Source organism: Garra rufa, chromosome 6 (genome assembly GCF_049309525.1).
Source record: "Garra rufa chromosome 6, GarRuf1.0, whole genome shotgun sequence".
NCBI lineage: Eukaryota > Metazoa > Chordata > Actinopteri > Cypriniformes > Cyprinidae > Garra > Garra rufa.
In genome coordinates this window covers 37,853,781-37,877,076 of record NC_133366.1, presented here as the reverse complement: position 1 = coordinate 37,877,076, position 23,296 = coordinate 37,853,781, and the positions used below count along the sequence as shown (strand labels likewise).

At 34.9% G+C, this 23,296-nt stretch overlaps 1 protein-coding gene across 1 annotated transcript; it reads left to right on the top strand.

Annotated features, from left to right (window-relative positions):
• Positions 1–3,775: 3,775 nt before the first annotated feature.
• Positions 3,776–22,706, top strand: klf3 (Kruppel like factor 3 (basic)). The gene is made up of 7 exons (XM_073842210.1): positions 3,776–4,044; positions 11,475–11,526; positions 13,283–13,687; positions 14,635–14,761; positions 16,243–16,381; positions 17,692–17,840; positions 19,232–22,706. Exons 2-7 carry the CDS (start codon positions 11,494–11,496, stop codon positions 19,411–19,413), a joined length of 1,035 nt encoding a protein of 344 aa, XP_073698311.1. The 5' UTR covers positions 3,776–4,044; positions 11,475–11,493; the 3' UTR covers positions 19,414–22,706.
• The last annotated feature ends 590 nt before the right edge of the window (positions 22,707–23,296 follow it).

The window sequence follows — 23,296 nt, the reverse complement described above, 5'->3', positions numbered from 1 at the left end:
GGTTACTCTGAAACGCAACCCCAAGGTTTTCCAACTAAAATGGGGTCTGCAGCATTTTTGAAAGTCTTCATTTCCGAGGGTCAAAAATGCCAGAGTAGTATAAACAGTGGGTGAAACCATAGCAAAACTTATGCATTTTAAAACAAAAATGCATTAGTGTAAACGTAGCCCAAGTTTACATCTCGGAATTCTGACTTTTTTCTCTAAATTCTGACTTTACATCTCGCATCTTGTTTTTACCCCACCACAAAATTAAAAATGTAATTACGACTTTTTATCTCACAATTTAGCAAATGTGAGTTTATATCTCTCAGTTTTGACTTTTTTTCTCTGAATATAACATTTTATGAATTCACATTTGTAATTTAAAAACTTTTTATCTTGCAATTCAGATTTGTTTCCCTAGGAATTGAGATGCAAACTCAGAATTGTGAGAAAAGTCATTATTGTGAGATAAAAAGTCATAACTTTCTTTATCCTGTGGCAGAAACCAGCTTCAATACAAAACAATCATTGTCACACCCAGCCAGAGTTGACTTCCTTATAGCTCTAAATGAAATGAGGACATTTGAAAGCATTTTGTATCTAATTCCATTTGTATGACACATACTGTGATGAATAATGATTCTCATTATTTTCGAGACCTGGCAAACTAGTAGAGGTTTTAAAATGCAGAGGTGATATGAAGTTACAAACTCAGCACAATGTGCTTCTCTCCTGAGGGCATCACTTTGCCACCCAACCCTCATAGGTGACAATGATGTGAGTGAAATTAATTACTTTAATAAATCATGTTTTGCTGTGGAACAACTATCATGTCACTAGAGGGGTGGATGCCATTTCTTTATTTATTTCATCTATCTATCTATCTACCTACCTGTCTATCTGTCTATCTATTTATGTGATGAACAAATCATCTAATTGTATTTAATTAAAATAGGTAATGTAGGTAAGTATTTAAGTAAGTTTAAGTAAATATTGTGCTGTTAAATTGCGAACGGCCATGTTTCACGTCTTTGTATTTCAGTATTCAGTATTCAGTATCAGTGTTGACTACTGTTTTTCTGGCCTTCTCATTTTCTTCTTTTTATCTCTGATTTTTTCCAACCTCATCTCTGCCTTGGGGTTTTTGTATGTTTCAATAGAACATTCCACTGTGTGAGGGTTTAACAGTAAAAATAAAGTGGGTGTTTGGTTTCATATTTGTGCTACACTTGTATGTGCGTATGTGTTGAGGTCTGCGTAGGAATATGTCCAAATTGTACAAATTATTCACAGATTTATGAATGGATTCCATTTGTAAACTTCAAAATAAATAGAGCAATCTGTAGCGACACTACAGGTTGAAAAATTACTTGAAAAGATTTCTATTTTAAATAAATGCTGTTCTTTTTAACGTTTTGTTCATCAAAGAATCTGAAAAAAGTATCACCGGTTCCAAAAAAATATTAAGCAGCACAACTGTTTCCAACATTGATAGATTCATTTCTAAATTATCATGTGACACTGAGGACTAGTGTAATGATGGTAAATATTCAGCTTTGCATCACAGAAATAAATGATATTTTAAAGTATATTCAAATAGAAAATTACTATTTTAAAATTCCATAATTTCACAATATGAATGTTTTTATTTACATATTTTTAATCAAATAAATGCAGCTTTGATGAGCAGAAAAGGCTTCTTAAAAAACACATTCAAAATCAGATCCCAAACTTTTGAACAACAGTGTACATTTTGTTTGAATTTTTTTCTGTTTTCAGTTAATAATGTATAAAATAAGACATGTATGTCTTATTTGCCATTATGCTACAGTATATACTGAGATAAAAATCAGTCAGATATTGGCCGTTGAAGAATTTATACTAGTTGACCACTAGTAAGAATTCATTTTAAGATGAAAAACAAAAAAGGAATATTTTTGGAATGTTTCTAAATATGTGTTGACACAGTTCTGTTGTATTGTTATTGGTTCTTGACAAACCCAGTTTTATGCTTCACAAAGCCCTGAATGAGATAAGATCAAATGTTCCATCCTCCATGACATCATGCGATAATTCCCATTGGCTGGAAGAAATGAGTCTATGATGACATCATGACTTTCATAGATCATGCTTTCAAAACCATTCTAATTTTGTTTTTTAGAATTCTATTTTGGGCTCATAGAAGGTGTGAAGTTTTCCAACTCATTTTGTGTTTAGATTTTACTTTTATTTATTTGACAGCAAATGAGTTTCTGGATTTTTGGCATATTTTCCATAACTGATTTTTGCCTGACCTGACTTACCTGAATATATCCTGGCAAAGGCGTTTTCTATTGTGCATTTACAAGTGACACCATCTGCTATTGTTTCATTAATTAATCACTGAAAAACAGGCTGTCAGATGTTAGTTATATGAAAATCCTGTCTATACCTGTATACACCCACATCCACCCTCACCCACACCCACCCACACACACACACACACACACACACACACACAATATTACAGTCATAAAATCATAGATATGACCGTCATAATCATTTGACACCCTCTGTCATCCACGCACACGTGCAAAGTGGGTTTGTGCATGCATACAAACACACTTGTGTGTGTGGAGTTTCGCCAGCTCCACTTCCACACCCCTAACTGCCAAAAAGAAAATAAATTCACACTTGTGTAGTATTGGTTTTGCAGGTGTGTGCGAAATAGAGAGAGAGATGTGGGTGGGTGAGATAGCGAGAGTGTTGGGGGTGAGCGTAATGCTGGTAAAGGTCTAGTAAATCTGAATGGTTTGCTTTATTATTCCAGGTAAATAGACACAGGTTGGGTTTATGTGCACTGGCGTCATCAGGTACGCGATATGTTATTGTTGCTGATGACTTGGCATAAATCCAGTGTACAATAACTTCAGCAACCCATCTATACATACACACCTTTGCGTGACTGACAGGTTCAGTGTATAATCATAATGTCGTAGTTTGCTTTCACTGTGGCGCAGTGTAATAATAAACCGCAATACACCAACACACAAAAGTTTGAGGTAATTAAGAGAAAAAGTAAATAAATACTTTTTAAGAGTGTCAAAGACATTTAGATTGTTATTTTGTTGTTTTAAACTTTATATATATCAGATAATCCTGAAAAGTATCACAGTTTACAAACAAATATTGAAAAACTAATTTTGAAATGTTTTCAACATTAATAAGATAAAAGCATTATTAATAACTGAGCACCAAATCAGCATATTATAATGATTTCTAAATGAAGTGACACTGAAGACTAAAGAAATTACATTTTAAAATATATCTGTTCTTTATAAATTGTAATAATATTTAATAATAATAAATTTTACTGTGTTTGATCGAAGAAAAGCAGCCTTGGTGAGCTTAAGAGACTCCTTTCAAACTTTCAACCAGTAGTGTAAGCTATAAATCATGAAATAATTTGAATATAATATTTACAGTGGGCCCTGGGGGCCGGCATTATGCACCTTGTACCAACATGATCGAACATTTAACAATAATAAATGTATGATTTGTAAATTATGTAAGTTATTTGTCTTCACCCATTGTTATAGAACCATTCGACCTTTATCCAGGCTTGTTAGATCTTTGAAACTCTGTAAGGCGTGTCTTGTCAGGAAGGGAAAGAGGGAGAGATAGAGAGAGACAAACAGAGAAGGAAGGAAAGGGCGGAGAGGGAGAGGCAGGCAGGCACATACACACCCAACCCTTTCTCTTCTCTTCTGCCCCCTCCTGTCTCCGGTTGCGCGTATCTGGAGCCAAGTACCCGAGAGCGCGGCGCGCCCCACCCTCACCTCCCGCGAGCGACCGCCCGCCCGGCCCTAATCATGTGATAGACGCTCAATTCACTCAGGAAACTTTAAACACTTGGACAAGAAGTTGTTTCGTAACTCTCGGAGAAGTTTTTTTCGGCGTCAGCCTAAATGCAAGTGTTTCATTTGGATGTGTTTCATGCCATCGTGATCCGGGTTTGTTGCTGTCGTCTGCGGTCCTTCATAACGGCGCACTTTTAACTTGAGGAATATTTACTGACAAGTAAGTTACTTTATTCATTAAATACGATAGTCTGACTTCAAATAAACAAAATCGAACCGTCCTGCTGTAGTTGTTTTAGTTACATTTTAGTCAGTCTTTTATTTATTTAAATAAATAGTGTTTTAATATTCAATAAATCAAAACAAATCGTAGCTCTTTTTAAAAAATTCTTCTGTTCGTTTTAAAAAGTTTTATTTTACACAATATACGTTTGCTACTTTTCTACAGTACTTTTGACAGACATTCATGGGTCAGTGTCAAATAAGAATGTGTACAAAGTTTTTAGAAATGTCATCTTTGTATTATATGAAAATGACTGATTATATTCAAACGTTTTAGAAACATTCAGACATTTATTCAGTCTTTAATATAAGGAAGTTTTCTTGGTTACTTCATTTGAACAACACATTTCAAATATACCGTTTATACATAAGTTTTTGTTTGTTTGTTTGTTTTTACAATCCTTGGACAGTTACACCACCTATGTGTTTCATTCAACAATATCACAAAGTCAAAATCACAAAATTAAAAAGGATATTCATCAAAGAAGAGGTGAATTCAAGTCATTTACCAAAAATGCATGAATTGCATTTAAATAGTATTTTTAGCCACTTTAAAATGAGGAATATGTCATTGACATCTGTCATTGCCATCGGCTTGTTTTGATTGTTAGTTGTATTAATATTACTCTTTTGGCACTTACTTTTATATTGTTGACATGAACTGGTATTGGCTCTGCTGTGGTTGTACAGATTCTGTATTCATGGCTGGACTTAAACTGGAATCTTTTTTCAGCACAAGTAACTTACATGATTTACACTCTCTCAGTCAGTTTATGATCAGTGATAGATAACTGATAGCTAAGCTTATATGCAAAAATAATTTTAGGCAAATTAAACACACTGTGTGCAGGATCATGTTGGCAAGTTCCTTTTGCTCAGTTGTATTTTTTTTTACTAAACATTTTATTTGTCACATTTCTGAGTTGAAAAATGATGAGAAATAAGTTTAAATGTTAACAAACAGTACTGCATTAAAATGCATGGCAGGTCCTCAGTTAATGTACATCCAAACAGTTAGAAATTGCGTGACACCTTGAATCATATTTTTTATATAAATAATATTCATGAGCTACTGACATTTTAATCATATATGTGACCCTTGACCACAAAACCATTCATAAGTGTATTTTTTTTTAATACAAGATTTATAAGCTTTTAATTGATGCATGGTTTGTTAGAATAGGGCAATATTTGGCCCGAGATACAGCTATTTGAAAATAGAATCTGAGGGTGCAAAAAATCAAAATATTGAGAAAATCACCTTTAAAGTTGTCCAAATGAAGTTCTTAGCAATGCATATTAATAATTAAAAAGTAAGTTTTGATATATTTACGGTAGAAAATGTACAAAATGTATTCATGGAACATGATCTTTACTTAATATCCTTATGATTTTTGGCATAAAAGAAAAATGTATAAGTTTGACCCATACAATATATTTTTGGCTATTGCTACAAAAAAATATACTCATGTCCTTAAGAGTGGTTTTGTGGTTAAGAGTCAGATATGATCACTTGGATTATACATTCAAATTAATTCAAATTTGACCAAATGGTGCATGGCACACATACCAGTTCTTATAGGCTGCGGTAATTGGTTTGGTTTGTGATCAGCTTGGCCTGCATTTAGAATGTGTGGATTTTCAGCTACTCAAAATCTGAGCATCCCACTTTTGCATTTTGGACTGTATGAAGATTAGGTTTACTGTACATATGTGCATGGTTGACATAGTGTTTTTGTTGTAAAATCAAATACAATAAAACTAACAGTCAAAGTCCCAGGGTCAGTAAGGCTGTTGTATTCTGAGCTTTGTTTCAAGGCTGAGGTTTGCGTCAGACATTCCATCTGGCACATGGAGCCTCTTTTCCTGTTTTCAGCATTTGAGGGGAGGCTGCCTAGGGGGAGTACACACACACATGCTTAGACCCTCCACCCACTCACACGACCCTTTCCTTGGATCAATACTCTGATGTTATCGCAATAAACACACAAACACTCCACTACAAAAGAGGATCATTTTCAGAGCTGCATACCATTGTGTAAAATGCTCAGCCTCTTTTTCTTTCCCCATGTCTTTCTTTCTCCTTTTCTTTAGTTTCAGGAAAGGCCAGAAGGGAATCTATGGCCCCCATGTAGCAAAGCTTCTCTGTGTTAGTCGTACTATGGAAACAGTAACAGACACATTGCGGCCTTCTTGCTAAATTTGGTCTCGGGCCCAAATCTTTCAGTCAGATAGAAGCCTATCTGTAAAGTTTTTCACATTGTGATCATCATTCAATCTCAGATCTCATGCATCTCTCAGTCTCAGACACCTGAGAATGTTGGTTGTGTGCATTGAACCAGGTTTTGGTTTTACATGGGTTTGCTATTAGATTTTGCACTTTGTAATTTCGGTCCGTCATTTTCTCTATGTCAGCAATCTGGACTATTTCTCTCCACTAGGAAACTGCATTAGAGCGTAACACTGGCATTCTGTGGTTTTGAGTGTGCGTGTGTCTTAACGGATTTGCCTACTTCACCGCTCTGCAATGCTGAGTGAAGAGCGTCTGTAATTTATAAGGTATCACACTTGGTAGATTTGACAAAAAATAGTCTTTGAACGAACTACTCATTCACACCGCCTGAGGTTAAACACACCACAGCATTCAAGAAAAATAATTAATACTTGGAAATATTAAACTTAAGCTTTAACCTTGTTAACAAAATATAAAGCTGTTAATGTGTGATTCGAAAAACATTAATTTTACTTTTAAATATGTGTTTTCAGCTAATTATATATAACAGGGGTGGAGAGACAGAGGATAGGAACATATTGAGTAATTCACTTACAAAGACTATAATTATAGTAAAATTAAGGATTTGAACGCCTCAGTTTAATTGCTCATTGAGAACGATAATTGTTGGTGTTTGATGTGTTATGAAGTCTTGCACTAGTTGGCACTTCAATCTCTCCATACTAACCACATCTAGTGGAGCGTGCACTAACTTCCCTTTATTTTATTAGACTGTAAAGTTTAATTAACGGTCTTGTGAGTTTTTGTGTGTGTGTGTGTGTGTGTGTGAGTGTGTGTTTTGTTGTTGCTAGCCGTGAAAGGTTTTGTGATTAATGTAATGGGTTCAATTGAACTCTGCCAAGCCCAGAGGACAGTTTTGAACACTCTCTCTCTCTACTTTACCTCATCATATTGTCTTATAAAGAGGAAAACATGACAAAATCCATATAGGGAAATTCAAAACAGCATTTGTTTTTCCTTACTGAGGGCTGTCCGTGTGCACTATGAGGGTGATACAAAAAATATCTGTCTCTTATTTGGAAAAGGACTGTTTGTTTGACTAAGATTTCCTAAGAAGGAGCTTAGACTTCAATGCTGCTGCAGACAAAAAAGAAAAAGCTGTGCTTTGTAAGTATACAAAGCGCATAAGTATACACTACTGTTCAAAAGTGAGGGGGTAAGAAATAAATGTTTCAGTTAACACAAAAGTATTAAGCAATTTTAAGCAAAACTGTTCTTAATATAAATAATAATGTTTCTTGAGAACAAAATTAGCATGTTAGAATGATTTCTGATGGATCATGTGACACTGAAGATTGCTAAAAAATCTTTTTTGCATCACAAAAATAAATAACAGTTTAAAATATATTAAAATAGAAAGCAGTTATTTAAAATTGTAATAATATTTTACAATATAACTGTTTTATTGTACACTACCAGTCAAAAGTTTTTGAACAGAAAGATTTATGCTTTTTTTTAAAGAAGTCTCTTCTGCTCTCCAAGCCTGCATTTATTTGATCCCCAAGGTACAGCAAAAACAGTAACATTTTGAAACATTTTTACTATTTAAATGAACTGTTTTCTATTTGAATATATTTGAAAATGTAATTTATTCCTGTGATTTCAAAGATGAATTTTTAGCATCATTACTCCAGTCACACGATCCTTCAGAAATCATTCTATTATTCTGATTTGCTGCTCAAAAACATTTATTATTGTTATTATGTTGAAAACAGCTGAGTAGAATCTTTTCAGGTTTCTTTGATGAATAGAATATTCAGAAGAACAGCATTTATCTGAAATAGAAATCTTTAGTAACATTAGAAATGTGTTTATCATCACTTTTGATCAATTTAAACTAAAGCATCCCTGCTAAATAAAAGTATTAATTTCTATAATATCTTCCCACCCCCCAAAAAACTTCTAAACGGTATAGTGTATAATGTTACAAAATCTTTTTATTTCAGACAAATGCTGATTTTGATAGCTTTCTATTCATTAAAGACTCCTGACAAAATGTACTCGACTGAATATTTATAATAGTAATAAATGATGTTTCCTGAACAGCATATCAGCATATCAGAATGATTTCTGAAGGATCATGTGACACTGAAGACTGATGTAATTATGCTGAACTATGCTGAATTTTTTTTATTTATTTTACAATAGATTGAAATAGAAAGCAGTTATTTTAAATAGTAAAAATATTTCACAATATCACTGATTACTTTTGCTGTATTTGGGGTCAAATAAATGCAGTCTTGGTAAGCAAAAGATACTTTAAACATTAAAAATCTGGTAGTGTATGAAATAAATGCAGCTTTGATAAGCATAAGAGGCTTAAAAAAATGAGTGAATCTTATTTACGAATCCTCAAACTTTTGAACTGTAGTTGCTGATTAACAAATCATCAAAATGTTAAAAAGGGCTCATCTCAGTTTTCTAAATGTGAGGCTAGTTCAACCAATAATAAACTTTCTGTCATTATTTACTCACCCTCATGTCATTCCAAACTTACATAACTTTCGTTTTTGTTCTCCACGGAACGCAAAATAAGATCCATCCATCTATTCTGGAATTTCGAATGAAATATGACTAAGTCTGTGATGCATATTTGTCACTTGTGATGTTCACTACCACTTTATTCACTTTCACTGTATGGAAAAGAACAGCCTGCACATTCTGCTAAACGTCTCATTTTGTATTTAATGGAAAACAAATGAACAAATGATAGTGTCACTTTAATTACTGGCTGAACTATTCGTTTAACACACTACAGACGTCATAGTGAAGTATTCGAACTTGATCTTGAATGGCGTTTAACTCATCTGTTGTGACTTGTCTTATGTTTTGGTGTGTCTCTTTATCTGTATGGAATTCTATACTCTTGGTTTCAGGTTTGGATGAGTATGTCTGTGTTTGTGTGTATGCTTCAGTGTGTTGTTTTGTTAACCCACACCTGACCCTGGGGCCAATAGGAGTATTTCACAAGCCTGTGTGTGTGTGTGTGATCGGCATTGTCTCTTGCTATAGTACTCCTGTTTATATATGTGTGTCTGAGGACTGAGGAGTGTTCAGTTTGCTGGGAGTGGATCTGGACTCTGTGGACCTAGTATAGATTGTTCTGTGCGTGTGTGTTTGTGTGTGTTAACAGCACCACCCTGGGTTAATGATTGTAAAAAGAGACTTTACATTCACCGCTCTCTCCCTCTCTTTCTTTCTTCCTCTGTCTCTCAGACTTTGGACTGTAAAAGCATTCACATATCATTAAGTCAGTCTCATGGCTCACTGATGAAGTGGCCCACATCCCATCCTATTTATGCCTTGAGTCTATGCACGGCACTGGTCAGTTTTACTTTAAATTAAATTACCTTTTGGAAATAGAAATCAATCAGCACCTGTAGTACCTATAGACTGTAGCACCTGCATCTTTGTGTTAGGCTTTGTGGTCTCAAACAAAACACACAGACAGATCAAACAGCAAAACATATTTGTCTCTTTTGTGTTTGCAAGACCACACGATCATATCTAAGATATCTGATGAGCTGGTATTGCTGTAGACCTTTCATCTTTTCTTTTAGCTTCCTTTGTGCATTGTAGACTTGTTAGTTGTTTTATTCTTCTACTATGGATGCTTTTGACCCTGTGGATTTTGCAAAGTCTCTTATAATAGACTTTTCACACTCTTACTGTTGTTTAATTTGCCTGACTAGAATATCAGGCAGAACAGGAATTTGACATTCTTCTGATTTACACATTTTTTAATGTCTCAAATTTCATTTCCAGCATGCTTTGAATACATTAACTTCAAATTGTGGCAGGAATAATGAACTGAGGGACAAAAAATAATTGTTAATTGTGTAAAATGTTTTCTTTTAATTTTAAAATGTATATATTTTCCTTAAATAAAACTAGGTAACACTTTACAATAAGGTTCCATTAGTTAAAGGAGTAGTTCACTTTCAGAACAAAAATTTACAGATAATGTACTCACCCTCTTGTCATCCAAGATGTTTATGTCTTTCTTTCTTCAGTCGTTAGGAAATTGTGTTTTTTGAGTAAAACGTTTCAGGATTTCTCTCCATGTAGTGGACTTCTATGGTGCCCCCGAGTTTGAACTTCCAACATGCAGCTTCAAAGAGCTCTAAATGATCACAGCCGAGGAAAGTAGGGTCTTATCTAGCAAAACGATGCTATTTTCTAAAAAAAAATTACCATTAATATACTTTTTAACCTCAAATGCTCGTCTTGTCTAGCTCGGCAAGACAAGCGTTTGAGATTAAAAAGTATATAAGTTGTAAATGTTTTCAGAAAATAACCGATCGTTTTGCTAGATAAGACCCTGCTTCCTCGGCTGGGATCATTTAGAGCCCTTTGAAGCTGCATTTAAACTGCATTTTGGAAGTTCAAACTCGGGGGCACCATAGAAGTCCATTATATGCAGAGAAATCCTGAAACGTTTTCCTCAAAAAACACAATTTCTTCACGACAGATGATGATCTCAATTTAAAAAAATTACCCTTATGACTGGTTTTGTGGACAATGGGTCACATTTTATACTAAATTGTCATAATATTTCAAAATATGACTATTTTCACGGTATTTTTGATCAAATAACAGCAGTGTAGGTAAGCATAAGAAAAATAAATAAAAAACTTTGAATTCAGTTTTAATGTTACAGTCATTTAACATTTAACACAAAAGAGGAAAGTTATCAGTTAAGTAATAAAAAAACATCCAAGACAAAAAGCCCCTGTTGAAGAAACACCCTAAGGATGAAATAGTAGCATTTAGTAACAACACTATGATGTGGCGTTCCTGTTTCCCAAGACCACTGGGTAAGTGGGTCAGGTGGAAAAAGCTCTCTAATAGTGTTGCAATCTTATGTACAAGCACACACAAACAGCGTTCATAGCTCTCGGCATTTTAACTTCCCCTGTACTTCAAGTGTTTAGTGTTTCAGCACCTCTTGCATGCTTCTCTGCTTCTGTGTGCTTGGAATGAAGAATGACTTCCTGATGGCTAACGACATGTCTCTAATTTGGGATTTCTTGTTACTAACTGATATTCTACTCTTTGTTCTCTGTATTTCCCAGAATTCCAACGGCGGCAGCCATGCTCAGGTGTGACCCAATAAACTCAGACATGGTGAGTACAAGGGCAAATATTTTCCAATAAATTTGTTTTATTAAAAAAACCTTTTTTTTTAGTCTTTCTACTTTTTGTTTTAAATTTTGTTTAATTCAGTGTGTTCTTCATAATTATGTGTGAAATATACTAACAGTTTCTGAGTGAAATTAGTTTTTACAACACATTTTTAGTGTACACTACCAGTCAAAAGTTTTTGAACAGTAAGATTTTTAATGTTTTTTAAAGAAGTCTCTTCTGCTTACCAAGCCTGCATTTATTTCTTCCAAAGTACAGCATAAACAGTATAATTTTGAAATATTTTTACTATGTAAAATAACTGTTTTCTATTTAAATATATATTAAAATTTAATTTATTCCTGTGATCAAAGCTACATTTTCAGCATCATTACTCCAGTCTTCAGTTTCACATGTTAAGCACATTTTTTATTCAGGATTCATTAATGGATAGAAAGATCTACATTTATCTAAAAATAAAACACTTTTGTAACGTTATAAATTATACCATTGAAACACTTGGAGTCAGTATTTTTTTTTTGATGATAAAGACATTTATAATGTTACAAAAGATTTCTATTTCAGATAAATGCTGTTCTTCTGAACTTTCTATTGATCAATGAAACTTGAATAACAACATGGTATTTATCTATACATTTCTAATTTTATCAGCTAGGTCACATGCTGATAATAATAATAATAATAAAATGTTTTTTAAACAGCAAATCAGAATATTAGAATGATTTCTGAAGGATCATGTGACTGGAGTAATGATGCTAAAATTTCAGCTTTGAAATCACATGAATAAATTACATTTTAAAATATATTCAAATAGAAAACAGTTATTTTAAATAGTAAAAATATTCAACATTGTACTGTTTTTGATGTACTTTGGATGGAATAAATGCAGTCTTGGTGAGCAAAAGAGACTTTCTTAAAAAACATAAAAAATCTTATGACTGGTAGTGTATAGACCTTAGTCAGGGTAGTGCATTATTTAGTTTTTGACATAAATGAAAACGAGGCTGTGAGTAATAGAAGTACATTGCTTTCATTTGATTGTACTTTCAGTAGACAAAAGCTAAAGATAAAGTGCGAGCCATTGTATCCCTCACAGCCTCGTTTTCATCCGTGTTAAATTCAATAGGGTGTGTAACCTGATTAAAGTCTGTTAGCCAAAAGAAGTTGTTTTGGACTAATCTCAAATGTTCCTCCGCCTTCCTGATACTTGTCTAGTTCTTTGCGTCCGGTTTATGTGATTTTATAGAAAACAATGCTTCACTTTCCGTTTCCAATAACAAACCTGCCTTACCAACTAACACACAATGGGCTGCCTGGCATAATGCCATCTGAGCACCCTGGTCTTGGGTCATCGGTTTGTTTGTTAAAGCACAGTATCCATGCACAAGACTCGTTTATAGAGACTAAGAAGGATATTTATGAATCGCGTGAGTATATTATTCGGATCGTACAATGCATATCTCTACAACTCATCTCGCACTTGGTCTTTTTTCTCTCTTCCTCTGGCTGCAGATGGACATGCATTCCTTTCTTATTAGGTTAGGAGTTTATATGGGGTGGGAAGTTGAATTTGGCTCATACTCAGTCATTCAAAGTTAGTCTTTATAGTCCCCAGACTCACTCGGTGCAGCTGCTTTATATGAGCGCTTGTGTAATTATGTACATGTGAATGTGTAAATATGCTAGCAAGTTCACAGCATGTTTAATGTCTCTGTCTCTGTCTTTCTCTCTCTCTCAGTCGTTGACTTACCCAGCGTACCTGATTAAACCTGCACCGGAGGGATTTGGAGTCGTGTTGTCACCTTCCATGGTCCCTACTTCCACAGCTCACCTGTACTCTCCTCACTACCACCAAGCACACTACTCCTACATGAGCCCTCCTCACACACACCCTCTGTCCCAGGATGTCCATCTCTCCCAGAGCGAGCCTGTCGACTTATCCGTCAGCAAAAGATCCTCCGTTTCATCGCCTTCATCATCTCTGGCATCGTCATCTCCCAGAGCTACTCCCCCATCCCCTTATGAGAGCTGCAGTCCGGTGTCACGTCCTCGCCCTGGCTCTGGCTCCGGCTCTGTAACAGGAAGCACTTCCGGGTCTCAGACAAGGCAGCTGACCCCACCACTGGCCCTTCCTATTCCTCCGGTAAGAATAGGGGTGATGCCTTATAAAAAAGCACTGTGGTGATAACTTGATAGTACACATCTTTTATTATAAGTTCATTTACAATCGGCCTAAAATGGAAGTTGCGTTCTGGAATGTAGGGCATGATTTTAACCTTCTCTGGGAGTTTGATTGACAGGTGAGCTGACCAATCATAATGCAGAATCTGCCATTTTGTCTGACAAACAACCTAAACAGGACAATTAGATTAACGTCAGTGGACTATGGTGTATTGTCATCTTTCTGCGGTTCAGACAACATAACTCGTATGTTCATTCATGTTTATTTCATGCTATAACTAGTAGTAAAGATGATCTGTTCAGATACTGCTTGAATTGAGGTGATTGCGTTCTCATGCCAAATATCGCAGAGCAAAGGGAACACTGACAACATGTCGATATACAAGACAGGGCAGGTTACTTTTGGTATTAATGTCTCATACAATAAATATAATTTTTGGGGCTCTTTAATGTAGCAGATCACTGTAGGGCCTCAGTTCTAGTGGTTCAAACGTGAATTGATCTCTTCCTGCTAGTTATAGCATGAAATACACATAAATAAACATGAGATTGTATGTTGCCTCAACCGTGGAAAGACGTCAACACCATTTAGTCTATTAATTTGCGAACTTCTGTTTTGTTTGTTGAACAAAATGGCAGATTTGGCGTTATGATTGGTCAGATCGCCTGTCAATCAATACATTTCAGTGATAAATGTCATGATTCTTTGGTGAATAGAACTTTAGAATAACAGCATTTATTTCGAATTGAAATTTTGTAATGTTAAAGTCTGTCATTTTTGGTAGATTTAATGCGTCCTAAAAGTATATTTGAACAATAGAGTATATCATAGAAGTAATTTGCGACCAACAGACATTTCTTGTGTCGTAATACAACTGTGTTTGTTTTTCTGGTTTATATCTGATGCAGGTTTTGACACCTATTGTACCAATACTTTCTATGCCGTTATCTATGCTCTACCCTCCCCCACTACACCTGTCTCCATCCATCATGATATCACCCGTCACACCTGAGGATCCTGATAACCACAAACAATGTAAGTTGGATGACATTGTGTATCACACACAGGGCTAACACTTTAAAATAAAGGTACATGAATAATCATGTACTAATACTAATTCATGCTTACTTCCACATGAACTGACAAATAGTGAAGACATGAGCTAATCATGAATCAATTAAGAGCTATCCTTAACCACAACTGGAGTCATATGAATAACGACAACAACTACATGTTTGCACATGTTTAATAGTTAATACGTTAATTAACATTTAGGGGTAAACTAAACCAAACAGTCTCTAAAAGAAGGAATTATAAATACAATGTACAATGACTTGCACATGTGAGTATAGTCATTTTAGACACTTCTAATACTGTTGCAACAGAGATGGAAATACAATTTTTAAATACATGAATCATGTTTTCATCTTTGTTGCCACCATTTTGCATGTGCCTTTTTCTGTTCTAAAAGTGTGTGTACAAGTCATTGGTGTTTGGTGATGGGTTTTGGCTCGAGGTCTGCATATAAAGTTTAGGACTTGGCTTTATGCAGACCAGTCACGTTCTTCCACACTGACTGAATTAATGATTTCTTTTTGAACCTGGCCTTACACAGAGGCATTGTCATGTTAGAATAGCAAAGGGTCCTGTCCAAACTGTTGCTATAAAATTAGAAACACACAATTCCCTATAATCATTATATGCTTAAACTTTTTATGCTTAAACTTAAAAAGATTTGTACTCATGGAAATTACTAAAGTAGTCAAACCTTTTCATTAAAATGCATTCACGGGGCTAAATATCACATTCCAGGGGCTAAATATCACATTATTGGGTCAGATCATAACAGAACTCTCAAAACACTCAAATGTATCTAGTATGCAGGGTTGCCAGGTTTTCATAGCAAAACCTGCCCAGTTGTTACTCAAAACTAGCCCAATCACGTTTCGGAAAGAGGTCCTCCTGATAAAAATTGCATTCCGGGGGTAAAATACACATTTTTTAGCAGGCTCCGTATGGTAAAATTTGCATTCCATAGGCTAAATATCACATGATTGAGGTCGCATTATAACAGAACTCTCAACACACTCAAATGTATCTAGTATGCAGGGTTGTCAGGTTTTCAAAGCAAAACCTGCCCAGTTGCTACTCAAAACTAGCACAATCACATTTTGGAAAGAGGTCCTCCTGGTGAAAATTGTGTTCCAGAGGATAAAATACAAGTTTTTAGCAGGGTCCCCATGGTAAAAAAAATGCACTAAAGGTGCCATCCTTATGCAGGAATATGCATGCATCCATGTGACTCCAGTCGTAGTTAAGGATATCAATTGATTGATTCATAATTAGCCCATGTCTTCACTAATCATGAGCTCATGTTGAAGTCAGCATTAATTTAGGTAATAGTACATGATTATTCATGTACCTTTGTTGTAAAGTGATGGGTGACAGTTGTAATAATATATCTCTACATATTGTTTTCATGGTTGATTGATTTGTCTCCCGTGTCTTGTCTTCAGTCATAATGAAGTCAGAGAATCCCCCAGACAACTATGAGCTCCTGAAGCCAATTAAATCCGAGCCCCACCCGGAACAAGCTCAGGATTCCCACAGCCAGGAAATAACCTCACCCATCATTACTGTCCCACCATGTTATGAGTAAGTACTGAGCCCTCAAACACACACATGTGCGCAATTTGTTCTTTATTATATCACCATTTGTTTTATTTTGTATGATCACAGCTTGTGCATGTACTATAAGACATTAATTAAAAATTGTAAGATAGGATGAGATAAGCTTGTGTATGTGCATGTGTGCATGTGAGACAGGTCACAACTTGTCACTTTAAAGGGTTCTGCCGCTTGTTTTTACACACTTTTTACTCACTGTACATCTGTGTGTAAAAACAACCTACTGGATTCCATATAGACACCTGCAATTAGACACAGATACTACACATACTGTACACTTAGTATCTATCTATCTGTCTATCTATACAAGTATGTGTGTGGCGTAATACATATATTTCTATATCTGATGTTTCTTGCTGTGGGTCTGATAAACTCCCCCAGCATGCATTTCAGAGACAGTGTGTCTCCAAGTATTCTTCTAACCCTCTTGGGGTGGGAACATATCTGTGCTTAAGCGCCTACAAGTGCATGCTTGAGAGTTTGTGTAGACATTTTTGCAATCTTATTTTATGCATGTTCACAGTGGATGTGTATGTGACTGAAAGGAAAAAAGGTGGTGAAATACAGAGAAAGGAGCGCTGTTTATGAGGAAGGGAGGAGAAAGCTCTTGATTGAGAGAGGAAGGGAGGAGGCAGAGGTAGAATGATCATTTTATTTTGGGTGCGGTGGCAAAAAAGCTACTTTTAGGGACAAATGTTAGGAAGTGGGAGAGTACGTGACATTGTGGACGAAGGCTGAAAATATGTAGCTTAAAACAGACAGGGAGGGTAAGGTGTACGGAGAGGTTTAATGGAGACATGAGAAAAAAAATAAAGAAAGAGAAGAAGGATGTATTTAATTATAGGGTGTTTTGGGCAGGAACTTACAGTAAAAGGTGTTCCTGTTAAAGTAAACTCATGGGAGGTTTTTCAACTGGTTTATTGTCTGCAAGTCGGAAATTATAAGTCCAGTCAGTTGAAAAACAACAGCGTTACTCAACTAGCTGCACTTTTGGATGTATTATTCATGTCTGTAGCACAAACGATGTGGAACGAGTTATTTGCTTCAGTTCCTTGAAGTTAAGGCCTACGTGTGAGCAGTAATAAGCAAGCACTACTAATAAAACTCATAAATGAGGAATGTGACAGAACTGTGCACTAAGGTCATAATACTGAGATAACTTAATACAAAAGACTGTCTAGCTCCGCTTTGAGGTGGACTGTGTTATGGTTCTGACCTCTGGTGGTTAAAGCAAGAGGTGCACCTCAAACATTCATCTTTCTTTTCATCTGTAACAGGGGAAACACACACTCAGTGATTGTACGTCGAAAGGTGGAGTCTCCAGATCCACTGAAGAAGCGTCGAATTCATCGCTGTGACTTCAATGGCTGCAATAAAGTCTATACCAAAAGTTCCCACCTGAAAGCTCACAGACGCACACATACAGGTAAATAGCCTAAATATGCTGAATTGTGTTTATACAAATAATTAATTTTGTGACACTCTGGATGTATTCCCATCATTTTTTCGGGAAAACATTATGTGTTTTGGGGGGAAACAAATAGCTGCATTTACTAATTTTATTCAATATTATTACAGTTTAAAATAACAGATTTTTATTTAAATTGAAGACAAATGTTTCCATAAACCTTACAGAATCTGCAAAATGTTAATTAGTTTACCAAAATAAGAGGGATCATACAAAAAACATTGTTTTTTTAGCACTGACCTGAATAAGATATTTAACAAGAAATATATTTGACCCCGTCCAAACGTTTACATACACTTGATTCTTAATTCTGTGTTGTTCATGAGTCCCTTGTTTGTCCTGAAAAGTTTAACTGCCCGGTGTTCTTCAAAAAAGTCATTCAAGTCCCACAAATGTTTGGGTTTTTCATCATTTTTGTGTATTTGAACCCTTTCCAACATGACTGTATGATTTTGAGATCCATCTTTTCACACTGAAGATAACTGAGGGACTCATATGAAACTATTACAGAAGGTTCAAACACTCACCGATTCTCCAAAAGGAAAATCAATGCATTAAGAGCTATGTAGCTCTTTAGCTTCTAAAGGCCAGTACTAAATGAAAATTCTGTTCAAAAGTTTACACCCCTGGCTCCTAATGCATTGTTTCCTTCTTGAGCTATCACTGAGCGTTTGAACCTTCTGTAATAGTTGCACATCTCCCTTAGTCGTTCTCAGTGTGAAAAGATGGATTTCAAAATCATACAGTCTTTGTTGGAAAGGGTTCAAATGCACAAAAATGATGAAAAACCAAAGAATTTGTGGAACCTGAAGAATTTTTCTAAAGAACAGCAGGCAGTTTAACTGTGCAGGACAAACAAGGGACTCATGAACAACTATCAAAAAACACAACAACAACAACAACTTTTGAACGGGGTGATTTTTCTAATTTCAACTATTATTTTCTCTTGTGTACTATTTGTAAATGTCTTTAATGTGAAATGTCTTACTCAGGTCAGTACTAAATAAAAAATAACATGCATTTTAGATGATCCCTCTTATTTTGCTAAAATAATGAATAATTCTGCAAGGTATGTAAACTTTTGACTTCAAATTTATTTTAAAATGTTATCCTAATATGCTGATTTGCTGCTCAAGAAAAATAGTTTATTATTATCATCAATGTTTATATTTTGCGGAAATACACCCATACCATTCAGATGTTTGGGGAATATTTATTTATTTAAAAAAGAAATCATCTTGGAGATTATTGCCTGTGTAAAGATAAAAATGCTCATTTACTTAAATTTTAGTTTGACTATTCATACGGATGGATAAACACTCTTCTCATCTTTTTGTGTGACCGTTTAGGAGAAAAGCCTTACAAGTGCATGTGGGAAGGTTGTACATGGAAGTTTGCCCGCTCAGATGAGCTGACGCGTCACTTTCGGAAGCACACGGGTGTAAAGCCATTCCAGTGTCCCGACTGCGATCGCACCTTCTCTCGCTCTGACCACCTCGCTCTGCACAAGAAGCGCCATCTGCTGGTGTGAGCCCAAAACTCCAACACATGAACAGAGTGGAAATTGCACCTTCGATTAAGCCGTTGCCCCATGGGAGCTTCATCTTCAGTGATGCCAAGGGCCGTTTTGTATTTCCCGTCCCCTGCCTGTTCAGGAAACAATGTATGAGAAGAAAGAGTGGAGTTGATGGATCATACGATGGCTAGCTCATACTTCATGAAAAGAATTATTGTCCAAGTGGATTTTGTCACCATTACTATGGATATGGAGTAGTGCTGTGGATATCACCCCTTTAAATTCAAAGCAATAGGCACCTTTATGTCTTTTTCTTTGTCCCTTCCTTATCTTTCTATACACGTCTCGCTCATTCTGTTTTGCCCTCTGCAGGTCAGAGGGCTATTGTGCCATTGTGCCACTTTCAGCACTACACAAACAAGCAAAATACATTTACAGTAAGCCAGTAGTCACACACACAAACACAACTCAGAACAGTTTCACACTTTTAATGTTGTTTTAAAATGCAACTCGGGTCAAACCTGCACAATGTGAATTTTTCTCTTTTTGTATATTATTCTGAGAAATGAATGTGGATACACAGATCTTGTATATGTATTCAGTATGTGTGTTTCATGTTTCAGTGTAAGGACCAAAGCTGATTGTCTTACACCCTCATATATTTTTTGAGATTGTTTGATTGGGTCAGTCAGTCGTTAAAGCCTGTTCACACCAAGAACGATAACTGTAAAGATAACTAGTTAACAATAACTATAATAGCGTCAACATGCCACTTTAAATGCTTTTTAAAGAAGAATGGATTCTGTTTGGCTGTCAATGTTTTTTTTTTTGTGGACTCTTTTACATTTTAGAGGTATATTTAAAGCTATATCTTTATTGTTATAATTATCGTCCTGGGTGTGAATGGGCCTTTATAGGCCAATTCGGTGTTTGCAAACCAAACAGTGATTATGTTTTTTTTTTTTTTTTTTTTTTTCTGGTGGCAGAAAATTAGTTGTCAAGTGGGAGTATATGGAAACAGTTGATTAAAAAATTAAAAAGGTAAACTTTTTTAAATTAAATCTGATTCTGAGATTATATTACACAGTAACGATTAGAAAAATCAACTCGTCATTCTCTATTTTGAGTTTATATCCCACACTTTGGCTTTTTTCCCCTTAGAATGAACAAACTCACTATTGTTGAGTTAAATCGAGTTATAAAGTCTGAAATATGACATATAAACTAAACTTCCATTTAGTTAGTCTGTCCGTTTGTCCTAATTACACGCGACGCGACAAGATTCCAGCGACAAACAATTTGACCGTCAACACCAGACGCGACGCCGCAGCGCGACGTGACAGATATCACAGCCACTCAGAACTGCACTCCTAAGTAAATAGAAGTTTCTAATCTAATTCAAAAATATTAAACCTTTTTAACATTATTAAAACTACATACTAAGTGAGTGATACCATCTTTGTATGGAATATGCTTGTTGGTTCGCAGTTTTAACGTAGCTACATGTTTGCGTTAATGTATTTTCAAGATCTAAGGTAAGCTACCTGTTGTTACTTTAAGTATGGCTATAAATGTCACGCGATATGAAATTCAAACTCTCATTAGACACATTTAACATTGAATAAAGCACTTAATAAGCACCTGAGATTATCACTGCCATAGTTTGTATGTTGCAGAAATAGAAACCGTTTCTAAAATACAAATTTCGCGTGTCGCCGTCGCGGCTAGTTAAAAGAAAAACTCAGATTAACATGGAAAAGATACCTTTTATCGCGTGTCGCGGCGCGTGCAGTTAGGACACGGTGGTTTAAATGGCGTTTTTGACGACGGCATTCTGATTCTAACTTTCAAAGGCACAACAATACATTTTATCTCTTATTCCATGGATTTTTCCCTTTTTACTCCACTTGTTACCAGTGATTTTCTGCCATCACGATGCGCGTGATGTCTACTCCAAATTGGTCTATACTTTAACTCTTAAGAGTTAAGTTTTAACAAGTTTTTGGTTCCAAAAGTCACTTCGGAGCACCTGACCTATTATTTACCTTGTAAAACAGTGGCTTGTTTTATTAATTGTAGTTTATTACCGTAAGTACTATGTACTGTGTAAGTTCTTGCAACTATGCACATGCACAATTTACGATTTAGTAATGAAATTATAGTAATGATTTACCCTACGTTTTAAAAATACAGGTGGAAAGTTAGTGTGAGAGGTCAAAATGCTGTTTTGAATGCTGATAGGCTGGTCTAAGAATCATCCAACACATACATGTTAGTTGCAAGGACTTATAGAAAGCTTAATTTTGCTTAATCTCACCATTATTCATATTTGAATAATTTGTGTAATCATGAATATTCATATAATCCTAAATATTTTGCTGTGTCTTGTTGTATTTTATCAAATCCAGTGTCTGAGGCTCAAAAGGGTAAAATGTTATTTCACTGAGGGGTGTTTAGGTGGAGAAATGTGATAAATGTGAACCATTCAATAAGGGGCATTATTATTTTATTAGAGTGAGTTCATCTAGGTTATGGGTAACATTATCTTACTGCTAACACTTTGTTTGTGAGATATTTGTTAAGCGTGGATATATGCAGGGACGAGTGTACTCTTGTTTTTCTGTTTGTAGGTTTTGCAAATCATTTTTACGTGAACAAATGTTGAGCAATGTGTAAACGGAAACAGTGCACTTTAAAATAGATTTGAAATGGCAAATATCTGTAAATGGGGGTCCATGAATATCTTAAAGCTTTGGGCTAAATCTCTGTGTTTTTCTTTTTCTAATAGTAGTTTGTAATAAGATCGGTTTCTGTTTTTCTTTTCTCAACTGAAGGACAATTTTGAAGGAGGAAAAGAGCAAGAGAATGAGAAAAAGTCCTTAATGAAATGATTGAGATGAGTCAAAGAAAGAATTACAGAGAAAAAGGATGAAGCATTTGTTTCTTGGTCTGATGTATAAAACACAGCAAAGCTGTACAACACATCACAGAACTGAACTAATCGGATAGGATAATGGAGATATATTAATATATACTTATATATATATATATATTGAATGGAATAATATGACTGAATGGGCAATTTATAGAAAGCATGATTATGATATATTTTTAATCCAAAACAAATATTATGTTTTTTATAAAGATGTGAATCTTCTGTCTTTTCTGAATTACTTATTTTTTCACAGTTCAAAGGGAATATTATGCTGTGTCATTATATCAAACTGTGAATTTAATACAAATTGTTCAGACACTTTTTGTATTATATAGATTTAAATATGTATCATTCAATAAACATTTTATGGTGACTATTTTGTATAAATGTGTTGTCATTGTGTTTTTAATCTTTTTTATTTGATCAAAAATACAGAAAAAACAGTAATATTGGGAAATATTATTGCAATTTCTAATATTGGTTTCCTATATTAATATACTTTAAAATATAATTTATTTTTGTGACACCGCTGAATTTTCATCAGCCATTTCTCTAGTCTTCAGTGTCACATGATCCTACAGAAATCAATCTAATATGCTGATTTATTATTAGGTTTGAAACTGTTGTGCTGCTTAATAAATAAATAAATAAATATATATATATGAACCTGTGATACTTTTTTCTTTGATGAATAAAAAGTTAAAAAGAACAGCATTTATTCATAATAGAAATCTTTTTTAATAACATAAGTCTTTACTATGACTTTTTATCCATTTAACACATCCTTGCTGAATAAAAGTATTAATTTCTTTAAAAAAAAGATTTACTGACCCCACACTTTTGAATAGTAGTGTATATTGTAACACAAAAGTTAGACTTTTAAACTTTTTTTTATTTATCAAAGAAACCTGAAAAAAGTATCACAGTTCCCAAAAAATTACGCAGCACAATTGTTTTTAACAT